General features: G+C 45.2%; 1 protein-coding gene across 1 annotated transcript in view; it reads left to right on the top strand.

Moving 5' to 3' along the window:
* ATP2C2 (ATPase secretory pathway Ca2+ transporting 2) overlaps nucleotides 1–20064 on the top strand; it is a 29732-nt gene that overhangs the window by 6546 nt on the left and 3122 nt on the right. Inside the window, exons 2-23 of the mRNA XM_068956101.1 lie at nucleotides 3053–3163; nucleotides 4052–4168; nucleotides 5630–5719; nucleotides 5794–5829; nucleotides 5919–5980; nucleotides 7066–7174; nucleotides 7253–7402; nucleotides 7507–7575; nucleotides 8225–8300; nucleotides 8553–8619; nucleotides 9754–9878; nucleotides 11935–12032; nucleotides 12257–12358; nucleotides 13228–13317; nucleotides 14177–14278; nucleotides 14867–15023; nucleotides 16753–16923; nucleotides 17844–17941; nucleotides 18032–18082; nucleotides 18590–18756; nucleotides 19422–19490; nucleotides 19573–19689. Of these exons, the coding sequence (XP_068812202.1) occupies nucleotides 3053–3163; nucleotides 4052–4168; nucleotides 5630–5719; nucleotides 5794–5829; nucleotides 5919–5980; nucleotides 7066–7174; nucleotides 7253–7402; nucleotides 7507–7575; nucleotides 8225–8300; nucleotides 8553–8619; nucleotides 9754–9878; nucleotides 11935–12032; nucleotides 12257–12358; nucleotides 13228–13317; nucleotides 14177–14278; nucleotides 14867–15023; nucleotides 16753–16923; nucleotides 17844–17941; nucleotides 18032–18082; nucleotides 18590–18756; nucleotides 19422–19490; nucleotides 19573–19689 (2234 nt within the window). The remainder of the gene's footprint in view (nucleotides 1–3052; nucleotides 3164–4051; nucleotides 4169–5629; nucleotides 5720–5793; nucleotides 5830–5918; nucleotides 5981–7065; nucleotides 7175–7252; nucleotides 7403–7506; nucleotides 7576–8224; nucleotides 8301–8552; nucleotides 8620–9753; nucleotides 9879–11934; nucleotides 12033–12256; nucleotides 12359–13227; nucleotides 13318–14176; nucleotides 14279–14866; nucleotides 15024–16752; nucleotides 16924–17843; nucleotides 17942–18031; nucleotides 18083–18589; nucleotides 18757–19421; nucleotides 19491–19572; nucleotides 19690–20064) is intronic.

Below are 20064 nucleotides of genomic sequence, written 5' to 3'. Positions count from 1 at the left end.
AAAGGCTTCTGCGCTGAGCAAGGGGATCTGCACAGAGCAGGGACCAAACCATGGCCACCGGCAGCAGCCCTACGCCCGTGCAGGTGCCCCAACTCTTCCGCTTTCCCTCCGGGGAGCGAGGGATGGCATCCGTTAAGAGCTCGTAGAAACCACCTCTGGTTACCAGCACGCATGGTTAGTCAGAGAGGTTTCTCTAGGGCCGGAGCAGCAACGCAGCCATCCAGGGTCCTGCTGCCACGAACAAGCAAAGAAAAATCTGAGTAGCTCACCAAATACCACTATTTAAGGTTTTTAAGGCTTGTTCTGCATATACCTCCTTAAATAGCAGCTCTGGCGATTGGCAGTAGCATTGGGCTAAATTGCTTCCTAAGTTGTGCTGAGACAGCCTTGTATTTCCCAAAGCCGGACACAAAGGCTCCTTTTTTGGGAGCACCTGGCATACAGGGCTGTCTCAGAAGCGCGCTGCTAATGAACATTCGCTCTTGCACTTTATGAATAAGGGTTTTCCTCTCCCTGGGGAAGGGTGGGATGTCTCCCTCCTTGTCCCTGACCTGCACCATCGCTGGGTCACACTGCCTTTGGCAGGTGGCTGGCTGGGATTTTGGGGAATGCTACTGCTCTGCAAAGAGCATTTAAAAACAAAAAGATAAGGGGGAGCCCAAAAGGGAAGGGAGAACTCAAGGCTGTTAAATCGCCTGCGTGCTCAGGCATCAGCCCGGCTCGCGGTGCACCGACGGGGCAGGAGCAGAGCGGAGCGTGGCTCCCGGTGCCGGCCCCGCTCGACTCATGCGAGACGAAACTTGAGCGGGTCAGCCCCTCTTCTGCCCCTCTCCAACGGAGGGTTTCTCTTCCTCCAGTTGGCTCAGAAACTTTTCTAGGAATGTTGTTCATTCTCCCCCCCCCCCCCCCCAAGTTTAAGCCCTTTATGGTTTTCATGAGGAAAAACAGGTTTTCCTTGTTCTGAGTGTTGAGCGCGCAGCAGACTGTAAGATGTTGGCAGGGAAAATCTCTTATCTGCAGTAGGACACCGGCACACACCAGAGCCCTGGACTCCTTTCTAACCATGGTGGTGGGGTGTGTTTGCCTTTCTGGTAACGCAGCTTTCTTCCCGCTACCTGATAGCAAATAAGATCCAGATTCAACTTTTTGACCAAGGCAGCATCAAACTCATTCTAAGGGCTTGATAGAAAAACAGCTGACTGAACCCAATTTTCACCTGCATCCCTTTGCAGGGCAGATGGGCTGAGATCTGGGGAGAAGGTCTGGTGGGAGCCATGAAGAAAAGCACAGGTGGGACTCGGCAGCACCGGGGCAGGTCCTCGTGCCAGCAGCCTCGCTGGCCCGTGGTGCTCGCAGCTTCTCAGCTACCTGGCGAAGGGCGCAGGGGCTGGCCAACACACCTGGTGTTTTCGGCTGAGAAGTTTCTGAATTGGGCAGGAGCTCGATTCCCCTGTTGGTCGTTGACTAGTTAGTTTGGAGGCTTGCAGGAAGGAGGAAACAATTTTCGCCATTCTCATCCCCAAACTTTGAAAGCAGGAAGATGACCAAGAGAACAGATATTCCTCAAGTCCGGGTCCACTGAGAAATTCCCAGTTGCAAGGTTAAACAGTTTGCCAGCTAATAATTTCTTCAGGCAAACTGCTGGACACAAAAGATAATGAAAACAAAGACTGGAGAATCTCAAATTGCAGCAAATCTCCTAAAAATTGGAACCAGCTGCAGCAGGATGTGGCTGGAAAATGCTGTGGCTCCTGGTGACGGGGCACCCACCTGCAAAAGCAGCAGTCGCGGAGCAGGGTAGAGGCCTTCACTCAGCATGTTTCTGGGCCATGATGGGTGTTTTGAGCCACGGGAAAACGTCGTCGTTTCCGTGAGGGTTCAGACCTGCTCCACGACGCTCGTGGCGGGGGGAAGACCCCCGGCTTTTCCAGAGAGCTGCTCTGAGTTTCGGGCAATGTAGTGGAATTAGGCTTTCCCAAATTGAGAGAAGTGACCTGTAATTTAGATTCAAATTGATGTTGCATGACTTTAACTGCTTTTGACACGTTTCACACCAAAGAGGCTTTCTTACTAGCCAGTGGAATAGTCTCCTTTCCCTTGCGTGCAATTTCTTCAGCCTTTCCTCTGCAGTAGGAGCGATTTCATGCCTCCTCTATCATGCCTCCCACTAATCTGTATTATAAATATATACACTATATATATAAAATATGTACAGAATATGTATGTATGTTTTAAAAGCCCTTTCTGCTGGTTGATCATGGTCATAATACAGTTACAGCAGTGCCTGAGTCCTCCTTTGCTGGGCATTTCTCTTGCTGTTGCTGACCTCCAATCCTTTTTCTGTTGAACTTGTTTGGAAAATCTGGATGAAATAGTGTAGCTGACCAAAACACACAAACATCCCCCAAAAAAGGGCAGCTGATGCAGTTCTGCTGGAGCGCAGTTACAAGTGCGGTGCGTACTTCTGCGTCCCCTGAAAATATCACTGACCAGTAATCCCTGCCTGCGACTCCTGAGCTTGCCCAGCTATAAATTTTCCCCTTCTCAGCCATGTCTGTTCTGAAGTCTTGAAGGTTCGCCTTAAAGACAGCATTAGTGGTGGGTTTGCAGGTGTTACCCCTGTGTCAGGTGAGTATAGCAATCTTGCTGTTCTCCCCTCTGAAATGCATGTCAAAATGAAGGCAAATGCTGTCTCTGCCCTCCCTGGAGGCCCCCAGCCTGTGAAACGTGCGCCCTCACGTGTAGGGGACGAAGCCTCTCCCAGCTGCCATTTCAGCCGCTGGCAGTCCTCATGCCTGGGAGAAGTCATTTAATGTTCATGTTCCTTGCTGCAAAGAGATGAGAAGATGCACCTAGCTTTGAGGCAGTAACAAAGCTTAATTAGTAAATGTTATAAAGTGCAGTGATTTAGGAAGTGTTTTAGTTAATTGTGAAATCGCATGGCCAAAAAGATAAGGGAAAGGAATAGGATTAAGAGAAGAACTAAGAAGATAATAAAATGCCTTTATTAACTATGTTCCCGCCTAACAACTGCTTTATCTCTCTTACTCAGACCCACGAGGAGTGTGAGCTGAAAATAATTGAGCAAGAGAAGGAAGTGGCTGTTCTGCCCCCAAAAGAAGCCTGCAAATGCCATAAAGAAGAGTTGGCAAAAGCTTTAAACGTAAGTGAAATGTATTTGTGAAAATAGCAACGCAGATGGTGTAATCTGACTCGGTGATGAGACCGAGCTACAAAGTCGGTCTTTGGTTTCACAAGTAAAACTTCTGGGGCACCCAGAGCCTCCGCTTCTGCTGTGGGGCGAAGCCTCACACCAACCGTGTCCGGGAGCCAGCACGGAGCAATTGCTTCACCTCGTGCTGGTGGAGGATTTCACAGGCTGAGTAACCCCGGACTGCAGCAGAAGAGGTTAAATTGCTTAAACCAGAAAACTAAGGGCTCCCAGCCCTTTGCAAAGAGACAGGAAAATTAGATGGAAATTCAGAAGGGCTCAGTCCTCAGGACCAAGACAGTGTATAATGCTTGGTGTTATTTGGTGTCTGACATGGCTGTCTTTTAATGCAGGCAAAATATATCTTGCTCCTTCTCCGTTTGTCCTCTTTGAACTTTGTCAGGGCACGACCCTTTTTCCTTCTCCTTGAAAGGTACAGTGAAGCCAGAAATCAGTTCTTGCCTTTACTGTTCTAGATTTTACATTTGCCGTGTACTATATGGCTCCCCACCTCTGGCAATAGGTTTTGTTAATTAACTTGCGCTCACTTCATGGGCTCTTGTGATGGATGATGGTAAAGTTTTATGGTTTAATAGATATAAATACATAAACAGAAAACCAGTGGGTAGCTTTATTGTTTTTACTATAGGGCTATGCTGGGTCTGGAGCAAAGCCGTGCATGCTGCTAGGGAAAGAGCAGTCACAGGACTTTGTAAGAACTGAATCATGAATATCTGGCCCAGTTTACTTACAGTTTTCTAACACAGCTAGATTTGCCTTGAGCCGTTTTCTCTGACGACTGTACGGTGTGTAGCGTTGGGTTTTTTTATTTCCCTCTAGGTTGATTTACAAACTGGACTGTCTGAGTTTTCTGTGCTACAACGCAGGTTAAGACATGGCTGGAATGAATTCTCAGTAGATAATGCAGAGCCAATATGGAAGAAATATCTAGACCAGGTAAGGATTTTCTGTCCGGATTTTCTGGCAAACCCGCTAAGTAGCCCCCGCTTTGGATTGACCTGAGCGTTTCGGTACATTGAAATATTGATGGTTTCTATTTCCGTGGATTGACTGCTGGGACAGGATGTGCCCTGGGTACAGAGACACTCTGTTCCCACAGGAAAGCTGATGTGAGATTAGGATACGGGTTCATTTAATGTGGAGATAGCATCTTAAAATAAAAATAAATCCTTTTAACTCCATGCAGCCCACAAATCAAAAGCTATGGATTAGTGACCTAATTTCTGGAGCACATTTATTCCCTTTAAGAGGGATAAAATCGTGAAAGGTTTGGGAAAAACGATAGGAGCTGAAACCCGCTCTGATTTCAGTTGCCACAGCGGCCAGCGGATGACAGCACTGAACTTTGACTCCTGTGACAAGGTATTGCTGCTCTGAGGACACTACTCGAATTGCTTAGGGCATTGCTGGTCCTTTCGCAACCTGTTGGTCTCCAGGGGATGCTGCTGGTAGGACCACACAATGCCTTGCCCAGCACTTGGGCAGTGCCCCCAGCAGTGCCTTCCAGTGGCTTCTTCCAGTGGCCGTTTCTGTAAAGCATCCACTTTGCCCTAGTCTTTATACAGAGAAACTAAGGGGATTTTTTCACCTTCGGCTTCAGCACGGAATAAGTTTAAGCCTTGACTCTCCTACTGCCCATCTCTGCGCTCCTGTTATCCGAAAGAGGTTGTCTTGTCTTTGCCTGACTTAATTCAGTTACGTCAATTCCCACGCTAGCTGAGCGGAGCTGTAATTTCCTCAAGGAGGAGCAAAGTCCTTAAAATTCGTATTTAAAACGAGGAAAAAGTGAGGAGCTTTCCCAAAGTTTCACGAGTTCCCTTTTCCTTGAGAACCTGTTGAGTTGGTGACGCTTCCCCGTGGTTTCAGGGCCGCCTCGAGGGCCAGGTGGAAGTGCCCGACCGCTGCAGTGCTCCTTGCAGCAGCCCTGTGCCCAAGGAAGAGCTTAGCAGATTTAGGGGGGAAAAAAAAAAAAACCAAAACGGGGGAGATGTCTGGTTTCAGACTCTAAAGAGACAATGGGAGGCTTTGTGTGCGCCTGCCGAGCCTCCAGGCAGCTGGTAGAGCCCGTCCTGCGCCGGCAGCCTCGCCTGCGCGGCAAAGGCGAGACGCAGACCCGGGCGGGAGGGAAAAGCACGCGCGCTTTGGGGAGAGCTCCGGCTTTTCTCGCCGGCCTCCGACCCCGTCCGTCCTGCCCGCGCTGGGCAGCATTAGGCCGTGGGCGACGCACGGCGGAGCAAAGCTGCCGTCGCCGGCGGGCAGCCGAACCGCGTTTGCCATCGCCCGACACCAGCGCAGCTTCAGCAATGCTACGTTTAACTATACATATATGTAATTTTATAACTATATACATATGTATATATGTAATTATATATGTAATTTTTCTTTTTCTTTTTTTAGTTTAAAAATCCCCTCATCCTCTTGCTGCTGGCCTCCGCTTTAGTAAGCGTAGTCACGAAAGAGTACGAGGACGCCGCGAGCATCGCGACGGTAGGTGGCTCGCCGCCGCCGCCGGCCCGCGGCTTGCTGCGGCGGCGGCGGTGACGACGGCTCTTTGTTTGCAGGCCGTGCTCATCGTGGTCACCGTGGCCTTCATCCAGGTAGGTGAGCGCGCGCTGTGCTGCGCCGCGCGCTGCCCGCCGGGGCCGCCCTGCCTAACGCCCCTTCCTTCTCCGTTCCCGTTGGCAAGGAGTATCGCTCCGAAAAATCCCTGGAAGAGCTGAACAAGCTGGTCCCCCCCGAGTGCAACTGGTAAGGCGCCCCTGCCTCGTTCCTCCGCTCTGCTGGGGCCACGAGGGCAGGAGCGCGGCACGAAGGAAACGCCTGCGGGCAGCGGGCGATGCCTCCAGAGGAGGCAGCCGTGGTGGCACCTCCTTGGAGCCGGCGGCCCCGGAGGCGTCCAGGGTGGTGGTGGTGGGGGGGAACGGGGCGAGCGCTGAGAGACGGGATGCTCCTGGAGATGCCCAGCTCGCCATCCGGCACCGGAGCCCGCCGCTGCCCGGGCAGGAGGAGCAGCGGTACGAAACGGCCTCTGTGAGCTGAGCAGCCCGGCTCGCTCGCTCGCTCCCCGCCGGGGCTGCGTTTCCTCGCCCGCACCTGCGCAGGCGACAACGCTTCAGGCGCAGGTGAGCGGCGGGTTGGCGCGGCCGCGCCGCGGCCCCTGGTCCCGGGGAGGAGCTGCAGGGCGCGTGGGGCGCTGCTCGCCAGGCCGCTTTGGCGTGCGGCGTCGCTGTTGCGGGTTACGGGAAACGCTTTCGTCTTTGCAAACCGGCTTCCCTCGTGGCCAACGCAAACAAGCTGCAGAAAGGTTGCACCTGAAAAGCGGTGTGGGTCTTTCCGTTCCAAAGACTTGGGGTCCGGCTCACGCCGCTGTTGGGATTTTTTGCAATTAATGTGACAGCGAAAGCATCTAAGCATGCAAAACGCCGAACTTTTCATGCCACAGTAAAATGCCAGGAGTAATTCTATACCTTCAAAAAGCTTCTCAAGTCTCCTAAGCTAAGCAATCTGCATGTCGTTATCTAAAGTGTGAGCCAGGGGAGAGCACAACTTGTGTGTTCTACCTACTACTCAGACGCTATTTAAGTCACTAATTAATTGCGGAAATGTAAATCTTCTGTAATCTGCCCGCCCGTTTATGAATTAAAGCAGCGCAAAAGGGAACATAATCGTCTTTCCTCGTCGTTACGTAGATTTTCACGTTCTTGTTTACCCTGGAAGGGCTCTGGGGCAGGGCGCTCGCCTTCCCGCCAGGCACGTTCCCGGGCCCGCAGAAGGAGCGCGGCACAGTGCTCACAGCCTGCTTCTTCTTTCTTCTTTCCGTTCGCCTACTGCAGCCTAAGGGAAGGAAAACTGCAGCACCTTCTAGCGCGGGAGCTTGTGCCTGGAGATATCATATATCTTTCTGTGGGAGATAGGGTTCCTGCAGACCTCAGACTGATAGAGGTAAGTACAGTAGTACGTAAAAGTCTGTTTCGGACATTTCAAGTCTTAACAGTGCCAGACATGCATGTGTTGAATTAGGTTACAGATCTTCTGGTAGATGAATCCAGTTTTACAGGAGAAGCTGAGCCTTGCAACAAGACTGATGGTGTAGTACCGGAAGCTGGAGACATAACAACGCTGAGCAATGTTGTTTTCATGGGAACACTGGTGCGGTATGGGAAGGGAAAAGTGAGTCCTGCCTCCGTCCTGTCTTTTCCTCAACGATAGTTACAGAATCTTCTAAAACTGATGTCATGCCGGTTTTTCTAATCTCTTTCTTCCCCTCTTTTCAGGGGGTAGTTATTGGGACAGCTGAAAATTCACAGTTTGGCGAGGTGTTTAAAATGATGCAAGCTGAAGAGGTAAAGAAGTCTCTGTGTCGCTCTTAAGATGGTGGGAGTCCTAGCTGAAAGCTTGTGAGGAGGAGCGGTTCTCTGCGTTAATGCACTGGGGTCTCTTCCCCTTCTGCTCCGAAATTCCCGTGTGACTGAGCAAAGGACCGTAATCAAAAAAGAAGGGTTTAAGCATCGTTTTGGTTTCTAAATCCAAACTCGTGACGCTCAGTTTGCAGCTAACTTTGTAGTCGCATAGACTTCACAGTTGCGTCGTTTCTTCAATTTCCACTATCTGAAATTTTGCTTCCACACCTGCCAAGCCTTCATGAGCCAGCTCTCTGAGCAAACACCGATAAGGGTCTACGAACTAGTTAACGCCCTTGCCTGAGGTATTTGAGCCTTTAACACAAGAAATCGCAGCGATGCAGAGTGGCAAACCTTCTTCTGGTTCTCCCACTTCTTGCTGCCCTGGCTGCTTGGAGGCAGAGCTGCTCTGCGGGACGCTCTGCTCGCAGTGGACGCCAGCGCCGGGTTCAGGGTTGCTAAGCACTGGGGTATATTGGGCCGCTGCTAAGGACCGCAGCAATGAGAACAGCAGTATGGGTGCTTGGCAGACTGCATTCTTCTTATCTTAAGTAATAAGCAAAGAAAAATAACTGTTCTCTAACCTTTCCAGACTCCCAAAACTCCTCTCCAGAAAAGCATGGATAGACTGGGGAAGCAACTCACTCTTTTCTCCTTCGGCATAATTGGTGAGTTGAAAGCAGTGCTTATGTTTGCATGGTCAGCTGTGAAACCCCACTGGGCTCCAGTGCCACTTTTCTCAACCGCACCTGATGATGTGGGTGACTGGATTTTGGAAGGTCCAAGCAGGGTTGCTTTGGAAGAGGAGATGTGGGGGCCTCATCACATGCTCAATTCCCCAACAACTATAGCAGGTTAGAGACATACGAATTTCTTAAACTTTTTTTTAATCAGCTGTTTTTTCCCCCCCCACCACCCAGGTTTAATAATGCTCATTGGCTGGTTACAAGGGAAACATCTTCTCAGCATGTTCACAATTGGAGTTAGGTGAGGACTAGAAAGTACCTTTCTCTTTGTATTATAATGAAATAAGTCCCAGGGATTTTTCTTTTCAAAACAATGGACATTTCTCCTCACAAAAGAGAACTTGTATAAGATCCTTCATACATACATATTGATCTTGCACTAGCAAAATTAATGAGCTTTACTATACAGTTTAGTAGAACCCTCCCCAAAGTTTGAGGGTTAATCTAATCTTGGAGATATGCTAAATTCAGATCTGATTTCATTATTTCCTTTGAATGATGTAGTTCAAAAAGTCTTCATGGGCCACTTCCACTTCAACCTGCCATGAATGTTCTTAACTATCTGCACTATGAATTTAGTGGGAGTGTAGCAACCGCAAATATTAGCCTTTGCTGTTCTTATTGCATTTACATCTAAAGATTAGAGTGTGCATTTTAGGTAACATAAAATGCATGCACAGCCCCTTAGTCAAACATAATAAACCATATGTTTTTAGTAGTATCAATAAAACCTGTTGTTCAGTGTTATCATGGCTCTAAAATCATTCACTTTAGAAAGAAAAAGAAAAGAAAGAAAAAGAAAGATTGTATAGAAATAAAAATAAAATCACAGATTAGGGAACAACAGAGAAGCCAAACTCGCTCAGTGCCCACCTGCCTGTCTCCTGGCAATGTGGTGGCAAAAAAGAAAACTGGTTAAGTCTAAATTTTGGAGAACAGTCTATGGGTTTGAAAGTCCTGGGTGATTAATTTTTGGACCCTTGTAGAGGTGCTCATTTACCCATGGCGTAACTGTGGGACAGAGGCAGAATATCGAACTCCCAACCTCAGAAAGTTAAATACATGAAATGAAACCCAACCCCTAAATCCTTGCTTAGCCAGAAATTAAAGCTCTTTGGCAATGCAAAGAAGAAAAGTAATTGCTCTGTCAGAATCACCCAGAAGAAGGTTGAAGGGCTGGATAAATATCCTGCTTCTGTATTTACAGTGCGCCAAGAGTTCCAGAGGTCAGTGCTGCGCAGGCAGCCGATTCCCTCCCAGACAGGCACAGATAAGCAGGAAAATGCACTTCCTGTGGAAATGTCCACTTGCCACATTTTGGTAAATGCTTGTGGTTTGACCTATCCTTTGAAGCTGTTGTCCCTGCTGTCCACAGCCTGGCGGTGGCTGCCATCCCCGAGGGCCTTCCCATCGTGGTCACCGTAACGCTGGTGCTGGGTGTTCTCCGGATGGCCAAGAAGAGAGTGATTGTGAAGAAGCTGCCCATAGTAGAAACGTTAGGTAAGCCTGCAAGCAGGCCACACAGTTTGATCATCTGCCTGGCTTCTTCAAATCGTGAACTGAATAGCAATAGACTGTCCTGGTTGTCCTTGATTAGATTAAAAAAACTTGGGGTATGCTTACTGGGCCGGAGAAACCCACTCAGTTTTAAATACTTTTTCTGCCCTACGTTTCTCTCTGTTTTCCCTTATTTTAGTGTTATGAACACGGGCAGAAGCTGACCTCCACTAGAAACGGTGCACAGATAAAATACTTGGGGCATCTTCTTTCTGCTGCAACCTAATTCCTGATCCCTGGGGACCAGAGTTTCCCTGCAGACCTGTCCGCTTGGTTCGATTTGCTTGGTTCCTCTTTCCGCTGCACTCTGCTGCAGGTCCATCTTGCCTACTTTTTCATGTCTTGCTGGAAAACCCTACAACCCTTCCAGTCAAGCCTAACGGCGCAGACAAAACCATCTGCTGTTCTGCAGTTTGTGTGGCCGTCTCCCCAACATCCAAAGAGTCGTGGAAAATAGGGTTAGAGAGGGCCTTGAGAAAACATCCAGCCCATCCTCACAGCCACAGGGCAGGTTGAATCATAATGAAATTATTCTTCTGCCTCCCCTTTCCTCCAATTTGGCTCTTGTCCCTAGATCACCATATTCAAGGCTCTACTACTCTGACCTTCTCGGTCAGCGTGGGAATTACATGAAGGAGGAGACATGCTGTATTTTTAGTACTACTTTGCATACTATTTAGAGCGTGCAGTTAAACTCCTGGCCTGGCCCACGCAATTTCAAATATCTGCTGCAGAGCCTGATCCTTCAGCTAAGACTTGTCTTTCTCGGAAATGCTGCCACTGTTTGAACTGCCCTTGTTAGCTCTACAGCAAAGAAATCCTACCACCCTTATTTTATTGCATCTCCTCTGACCCAGGACATCTGGAACTGCCTTATCTCATTAAGAATTTCATTTGAATATGGCTCCACTTAAATAGGCATCACAGCTAGATGCCCAGTTACTCTGCAAGACGGTCTAAGTGGTGCAATTAATGTGCAAGAGAACACAAGTCTTGCCACAAGTCTGTTAAACTTTTGAGAGGAAGAAAAATAATCCTACTTCTTTATCTGATTCTTTAATTGTAAAAAATTAAAAATGAAACACTAGAGGTGATGGCTTTGCTCTGTGCTAATCCTTCAAAACTGCAGTTAATTTAATCATAGCCCAATCTGCTTTGTTCTCCCCAGACTCTTACCTGGTGGTGGTCATGTTAACAGGATCTGCGCTTCAGCCATTTGGTCACCTCCAGAACCATAAGAGAAATTCAGACTTAAAAGGGAGCTGGATTCTGATTCCCTTTTACGATAAAGTCCTTTCCCCCCTTTTTGGGAGTGGAAACTAGCCTTAATGTGGCCACTGTGCTAACTCACTCCTTTGCTGCGCTATGATGTTAACGGGCTCTGGAACAAATGTGAAGTGGCTTCCAAATTAGGTGCTTTACTGAAATAGTATTGCCCAAAAGCAGAGCTTGAATGGGGCAACTGCAACTCTTAGCACTTGATATTAAAGTACTTTTTTTTAATGGTCTTACCCTCACGACCCCTTGGTGAGATATGGAAGTGCTGTTGTGTCTGATTTAGAGACAGAGAAGCAAGGGTTAAATGATCGTTGGAGGAAATATGTGGCAGAGTGGGAATCTGAGATCTCTTTGCAGAATATAATAGCTGTTCTGCTGAGGTGTAATACTGCAGCTCGGAAACACTGGTTGTTTCCCTGAAAATCAGCGTCTTCTCTGACTGTTCACGATACAGCGTAGCCTTCTTCAGCCGTCTTCTACCAAATCTCACATCCAAATTCTGTGCATGATACCCTGATGTGCAATCAATTTCCTTCCCCCTCATCTTTTCCTTAACAATGTCCTCTTAAGAAACTCATCCACTTCTTGGTATTTTATTCTTTTACTCCTCGGTGCAGTTTAAGTAACATCAGGACAACATGTTCTCCCTCTTCTGGGGCCTTGAATCTCATTGTTCAGCTGCATTATTTATTAGTTCTGATTAAAAACTTTCTTGCATCAGGTTGCTGCAATGTCATCTGCTCAGATAAGACAGGTACTCTGACAGCCAATGAGATGACGGTGACTCAGCTCGTAACCTCAGATGGATTCCAGGCAGAGGTACGGACGACGCAATTACAAGGACTTCGTTATTCGAACCCGCCAGGGCCCAACTATCTTTTAGTTCAACCTTTACTATAAGCATTGCTTTGAGCTACAAAGAATAATCCCAGCATGTGCTGAAAATCAGAAATTTGCCCAAATGCCCTATATAAAGATTGAAGTATAGTAGTATAGTCCTGCTTGATACTGAGAAGTTTGCTCTTTCTCTCTCCTTTCCTCAGGTTAGTGGGGTGGGCTACAATGGAGAAGGAAGTGTTTATCTTTTACCATCGAGGGAGATACTTAAGGAATTTTCCAATGTCTCAGTTGGGAAGCTAGTGGAGGTAAGTATAAATTATGAACTGACCTGTTCTAGTTGCATGTAATTTTAACTTGCACAGATCATTTTGGGTAATGAGTGTGAAAAACACTACCTTCATAACTCTAAAATCAACTGCCTTTCTAGACTATCTGTCTAGAAAGGTTCTGAATAATTATTATGGGATACCTGGGGCTTATTAGTAAAAGATAGCAAGCCTAAGACATTTAGGGAGAGACCGGAGTCATCAGCTTGAAGTGTCATTGAAGTATCCTGGCAGAGGAGAGAACAATTACTATGATCATGCTCAGGTTTTTAAAGTGCCCGGATTCTAAACTTTATCCAGCTAAGTAGCCAATAAATAAAATTTACAGCAATACTCTCTAGTTTTCGTGTTAACATTGAATAAAATTTGCACACTTGAGTACAGGCTAAAGCTGACTGTTTGGGTAGTCACATGGTCTGAACTGGAATCTCAGAGAAGGTTAGGCCTTATGGTACCCATATTGCACGTCGGAAGCAATAGTAAGAGAGACTGACAAATCATAATAAGGAAAACCAAACTGATTAGATATGTTTTGGGGTTTGCTTCACGTTAATTTCTCCAAAACATAACATTTTACCGAAATTGTGGTTTATCCAATGGATTCGTTGAGTTTAGCAAGCCCAAGAACTGATCTCAAGAGAGTGCTGCTATTGGGAATGAAGATGTTCTGAGGCTCTGAAATGTCTGTTCTACCAAAGTCAGTTCTTGGTTCTCCTTCTTTTGACCACTCTGGATTCTGATGACATTTCTTACTTGGAGATGTGGCTGCTTTCAATCTGCAGTTACTTAAGAGGTGAAAAAGCTATGAATTTAGTTTAAAAAAAATGTAAATATGTCACTTTCTCTAGGCTGGCTGTATAGTTAATAATGCCATTATCAGGAAAAATAATGTAATTGGACAGCCCACAGAAGGAGCTCTCATTGCTCTTGCAATGAAGGTAAGATTTAAAAATTTCCAGAAATTTCTCCCCCTCCAAAAGCTGGAATTGTTAGATCTGATTGACAGCAGGAGCAGACCCCTTTGAAAGTTTCACACTGGTTTTGGTCTTTGTCTCTTCTCCCCAAGGTCATATTTGTACATCCCTCCCACATAAACCTGCTGTCACAGACAAACACCCTCCCTGAGCTTCTGCATTAATAGTAATAATTGTTTTGCTTCGTTAATCTGTGCAATTACTCTGCATAATGGATTTCTTCTGGGCTCAAATCAGACTACTTTTTTTTATATTTTCTGTAGATTCCAATTAAGAGTTCAGGAGGAGGAGAGGAGAATAGAAAAAGAACAAGAACAGGCCATATTAGACACCATGGCATAGGGTCATCCTAGAGTTGGGTCATCTGCTAGCTTTTTACTTTTTTCTAGTCATGAGTATATAAAATGAACATTTGTACTGAATATCGTATTCATGCTCACCAATAGATAAAGAGGCATGTAAAACACCTCAAGATATCATTTAATCAGTGTTACTCGGCTTGTAGACCACAGACCTAAATTAAAATCATCCTCCTGTGTTAGCCAAACAATAGCAGAATATGAAGAGGTTCTGGGTCTTTGCTGAAGTCAATAGGTAGCAAGGTTCAAAGTCAAGTTTAACTTATCCCTTATCAGGCACCAAAATAAGAAGAGAGTTTTGAAAGTGTAAGTTTTAATCTTCCCTTTGCTTCCTGCAGCTTTATGAAACACGACTGTACATGGTCAGTGGTTAGTGCTTATACTACATTGTGCCATAGGAAAATATATGCAAGCTTTGGCATTGTTCAGCGTTACAGTGCTTTTTTTGTTTTACCTCATTTTAGATGGAATTAACTGACATAAAAGATATTTATATAAGAAAGAAGGAAATTCCATTTAGCTCTGAACAAAAGTGGATGGCTGTAAAATGCATGCTGAAAAATCAGGTAAAGCAAACAGTTCTGTTAGCTGGTTTCGTATTTCTAATTGTGCAACTCAACAATGGGTATGAAATGGTATCTCTTTAGCAAATAATGTTTTCAAAAATTAACCATGTCAGGAGAAAAACTGAGCAAACTTCGAAATTCCCAACTTGGGTGTAATTCTAGCCTGCAATTCTGTATTTGAATGGGGGAAGATGATACTTATCATATACTGGTTTGAGCAGGAAAATAAAACCTTTTCTTTGTGCTTTTCTTCCCCCGTGAGTTTTCAATGTTTGGAAGAAAAGGTTAGCCATTTTTCCCTTACCAGATTAAGGAGCTAATCTTAGCTGATTTTCTACTCCACTTGAAAACCACACCACCTTTTTCATTGCCATTCTGTCCGAGTCTCTGATGGCCCAGCATGAAAAATGGCTATAGCAAAAATATCGCATCCTATAAATTATACATGCGCATGAGTATTTCACGAAACAGGTAAAAGTGAGAACAGTTCTTTTGTTCCATCTAAGATGTAAAGCCTTACATGCTGTCAGCGTTTTTAAAATGTTCTCTTTTCTTTTTTTTGATAAAGTCTGTCTCCTTGCTTTAAAGGATCAGGAAGATATTTACTTTATGAAGGGAGCATTTGAAGAAGTTATTCGCTACTGTACTATGTATAACAGTGGTGGCATTTCATTATCGCTTACACCCCAACAGAAAGCCTTCTACCAGCAGGAAGAGAAAAGAATGGGATCCTCAGGTCTACGGGGTCAGTGTGTACAGTCTATGTCCCTTAAGGTTTCAGGTTGTCATGCCCTAACGTTTTCCAGCTCTAAGTCTCTGCTTCTGTGCTTCATCATGCATGCACCCGTATGGCTGTGTGCATGCTGCTGCTTTTGCCAGGACACCTAGTGGAGCTCCCTCCCTCCTCCCCTTACCTTTACCGTGTCGATTTTCTTCTCTGACTGTTTTTTGGATGCAAACTGACAGACTGGCAAGCAGGAAAAAACTGGTCAAGGTGTTCTCACTGACAAAGGGCTCCAAGGCAAAGTAGCACATCCTGGAAAATGCGGACAGAGATCTGCTTTCCTGCCTTATGTTACGCGCTCCTGTGTGCTGACAGGCAAATTACCTGCTTTAGCTTCCAAGGGGAAAGGGGTGAAGATGAGCAAAAAGGAGTGTTTTGGTTAGGACTGATGGAGGCTCAGTCCTTAGCCTAAATTGCATGATCACTTGTCAGCGCTGGCCAAGGGCCCTGTCTTCCGCTTGCTGGGTGCTTGCGTTCCATTAATCTATTATTGCTCGATTTTAAATTAGTGAGATCGAAAGGAGCTGAAAATGAACACTGGAAACAGTGAATATTTTTCTTCCACAAACTGTTCTGACTGTCTGGGATACAGCCTGAATGTTGCACTGAAAAGCTTTGCACTGAACCTGTTTTAGTCAGCGGTCTACCAAGATTTGCTTTTAGAGAAGCTGTTTCAAGAGCAACAAGATGCAACTTGGAGAGGGGATCAAAACATGGATTTGGGCACTGAGATTTTTATTTGAAGTTTGGTTCAATTCTTTATTAGGACCAAACCTGATGATCTCTTCTTGATCCTGACTTCATGTCAGTGCATAACCTACTTTATCTTCTTATATGCCTGCCATTTCCTTCATCACTAGAAACATCATTTCAAAGCATCTTAGACTTTTCGCTCAATAACAAAGTCACCTGCTCTTGTGCGTGTCCTTGGGATATCAGCAGGTGAGAACAAGTCTTAGCAGCAGAATCTGGAAGAAGGTATAGTTTATATATATATATATTCTCCAGGCCTGTGTCTTGTGGTTAGTATCTCAACGTACGAAGTTTGCTTTATGGTATCAGAATCATCTGCTGTTGTGAAGGCAAATTACTGTTCCAAAGAAAAGCAATTAGCTCAGGTCACTGGCGCAAACTTGTGATTCAATCACCGAAGAAACACGTACGTGAACTCCTGGCAAAACATCCTTGAGTTTTTTAGAAACTATGGAACGACATGGTTAGGCACCAAGAACAGAAACAATGTTCAGAGCATTGTTGATTACGTGATGGCAGTTTCACTAGTTTAACTGGACTTACATTTCCCTTTTTTTTTTTTTTTTTAGATTAAAAAAGTAAGTCTCTGCAGAGGCATTTTTGTTTAATATAGTTGCTTAATAGTGTCTGCTCTACCGTTGCACTGCCTCAGTTTAATCCATCTGTATTTAGGCAAGACTTGGTAGATAAATTTAAACTAGACAAAAAAATCCTAAGAAATAAATGTGAAGCAGAAATGCACTGATCCAGATAACCTGGTGTTATTTGAAGTGGAGCAAAGTTTTGTATCTATACAAGACCTGAATATCTGGTTTAATAGCTTTTTCAGCTGAAAAACTGGAAATTTAAGATCTTCTCTAAATGTTCATTTTAATGTTTTTTTTATGAATAATAAATAATTCAGCCTTTTTATCTTCACTTCTTTCTCTTTTTCTAGTACTTGCTTTGGCTTCAGGTCCAGAACTGGGCAGACTGACATTTTTAGGTCTGGTTGGAATAATTGATCCCCCAAGGGCTGGAGTGAAAGAAGCTGTTCAAGTCCTTTTTGAGTCTGGTGTATCAGTAAAGATGATAACCGGAGATGCTCTGGAAACTGCCGTGGCTATAGGTACCAAACTTAGCTTCTGTATTCTGACTGTAAGGTCAGTCAAATGTTATGTACTTAACAGTGATCATCTTTATCATTCTTTTCATACACATAGTATAGGCTTTAAATCTCATTCTCACTAACTGACTTCCTACTTTTCCATTAAAGAGATTTGTAGTAAATGCAATGATAAAGCAGCTAAGAACTATGGAACATATTCCAGTAACTTAAATTCCACTGTTTTAGCACCATAAATGGCAAAATCTCGGTGTGATATACCACGATGACACAAATAGCAGTGCTGGGATTATTGACCCTGCTAATGTTGTGAGTGCGAGTATCTCTGCACTTTCCATTCTTTGCATTTTGCAGTTAGAAATAAACTGTCCAAGCAGTAGATGGGAGAGGACCGGGGGTTCTCAGCGGAGGCCGTTGGCTCTGCTCTCCTGCATTTAGTGGCAAAGCACAGACTGCCCCAGGGGACAGTTTGTGTTTGATGTTTACTCAGGAATGCTTTTCCTGTGCTCTGCAGTTTAAAAGTGAAGTTGCAAAGGATGACATAGGACAGGAGGGCTTAACTGCTGCCCTTTTTTTTTCTCCACACGTCATATGGGGTGGGGGGGACACACTGCAGTTGGAAATGTGAAGTTTCCAAAATTTTCTGCAGGTTATTCTGGAATAAAATTGAATTCTCCTTGTTAAACGTACCTTAGTATCAGATCAAGTTCTGGGTATCATATTGCATATACAACTCCAACTGAGTAAGGACAGTGGGACTGGCCCAATTCAGAGCCAGAGGGCCCTATGCCCCTCCAGGTGCTCCGGAGTGATAAGTATTTCCTAGTAAATCCTTAAATTGCTGTCTCTGTTCTTCAGGTCAGGAGATAAGTATCCCCTTCCAGAGCTGAAGGGCAAATATCATTCTGGGCTTTTCTTTGCAGGACAGAATATTGGTCTCTGCAATGGGAAGCTGAAAGCCATGTCTGGGGAAGAGCTCGAACAACTGGCAGAGTCAGAGCTAACATCCACTGTCAAGAATGTAATGGTTTTTGATTACAATAATGTGGTCCAGTTCCACCTACAGCAGCATCTGTCTAACATATGGTTGTATTTTTCGTTTGTTATGCAGGTTTCCATCTTCTTCAGAACAAGTCCAAAGCACAAACTAAAAATCATAAAGGTACTAGGAGCCTCTCAACTCCATTATATGCCTCACAATACCAAGATGCGAGGGGGCTTTCAGAGTTCCCTAGACCACCTGGATTTCCAAGAAAGGGTCAGCTCAAGCTACAGGGCAATAAAACCCAAGCTAGCGCATTTGCACTGTTTACACCAAAGTCATTAGCGTTTCTCTTGCAGACCAGGCCTGGGTCATTTGGAGGTACTAGTAAGATATTATTGAAGCACAGTATCAGGAAACGGATTTCTCAAGACTTTTCTGTCTCCTTGAATTCCTGCTGGAGTTAAGATACTGAATACTCCTGAAAATCCAGTCTCTTAATTCTTAGTCTGAGTTTTTTCCTGTGCTCTATACAGTTTATATAGATGTGGGCTGCTGAAGTCCATTTGACCCTCAAAGTTGTGTAGCATTCCTTCTGCTTTTTGCATGTTATGTGCAGATCCTGGGATTGTCAGCAGGACTTATCTCCCCCTGGCTTCAGGGTCTCTTATCTCTCCACCTCCACAGGCTTTGCAAAGGGCCGGTGCTGTTGTGTCAATGACAGGCGACGGTGTTAATGATGCTGTGGCCCTTAAGTCTGCTGATATTGGGATTGCAATGGGGCGAGCAGGAACAGATGTCAGCAAAGAAGCTGCCAACATGATCCTCGTCGATGATGACTTCTCAACAGTAATGTAGGTTCAGATACTTTCTTACTCTCGGGCACTTTCTTTCTTCAGCTACTTTCTTGCTTTCCATGGCAATGAGTTTGTTATGTGACTAGCCCTGAAAATACTGCAAACGCAGTGGGGACACATAAGTCAGCAAAGCAGCAGGTGGAGGTACTTCAGGGTGGCTCAGTTTCACTTTCAGTTGCAGACACTGCAGTGACTTTTTTGTTTCAAGTGGTGGTGACAAAGCTTTCTTTCATCCAAAAGCCCTGATTTTCTTATTTTTATAGCTGACTCTGGGGATTTGAAAGCATCTAGAAGTCTTGGTAGTTCATAACCTGCTCTGCCTGCCTCATCCAGGAAACTCAGAGGAAAGATGTGTAATTTGCAATGCTCTGTTGGTTCATAACAACAGACGCAGCAGGCAGAGTAAAGATATAAATAGGTTGCATGCCTGCTTTATGAACCAAGACCTGGCTTTAAGAACCATTTTTTCTCAGGTCTACCTGTCTTAACAAAGTCATTTTAACTAAGAAGCTGCATTGGTGTCCTTTTCCTAAGCTGGGGTCTGAATTGCAACTGAAATAAGTGCTGGAAAAGATAAATTGTCTTTCAAGTTTCACAGGGAGTGCAATTTAAAATAGTGTGAATGATGCCAGTTATTAAATAAATGCTCCTCTCCCTTCCAGGAATGCAATAGAAGAGGGAAAGGGAATATTCTACAACATAAAAAATTTTGTGCGGTTCCAGCTTAGCACGTAAGTTCTTGTTTGTTTAGATTTCAGTGGAAGCACCTTTTGGGTGAGGCTACCTAGAATAATGTTCTTCTGTGATTTGCAGGAGTATTTCAGCTTTGAGCCTAATTACTCTGTCTACAGTGCTCAATCTACCAAATCCACTCAATGCTATGCAGATCTTATGGATTAACATCATCATGGATGGGCCTCCAGCCCAGAGGTATGGAAGACTCAAATGAGCAAAATATTCTTGATATAACCACTGATTCTAAGATATCTGAATTTGGATTAAGAACACAAGCTGTTATGATTTCTTATCAAAGACCCAATCGTTTGGTGATTAGACAGGACAAGTTGCTCTTCTCTTCCCTTTCTGGTTCCTCTAGTAGCACTTACTCCAGGTCCTGAGGTTTTAGTTGTTCTTGTTCTGGGGTGGCATCACCTAAGTATTCCACTTTTTGACTAGGAATGGTCCATTATCCTGGATGCATTACCTGCTAGTAGCCCTGCTGGTCTGACTGACAAGGAGGCACTGGTTACATATGGGTACATGTACCCCAAACTCACAAGACATTAGGCTCTCATTCAACTGCTA

This window comes from Struthio camelus, chromosome 10, assembly GCF_040807025.1.
Source record: "Struthio camelus isolate bStrCam1 chromosome 10, bStrCam1.hap1, whole genome shotgun sequence".
In the NCBI taxonomy this organism is placed as follows: Eukaryota; Metazoa; Chordata; class Aves; order Struthioniformes; family Struthionidae; genus Struthio; species Struthio camelus.
The sequence above is the reverse complement of the archived record's forward strand: the minus strand, read 5'-3'. Positions and strand labels throughout refer to the sequence as shown.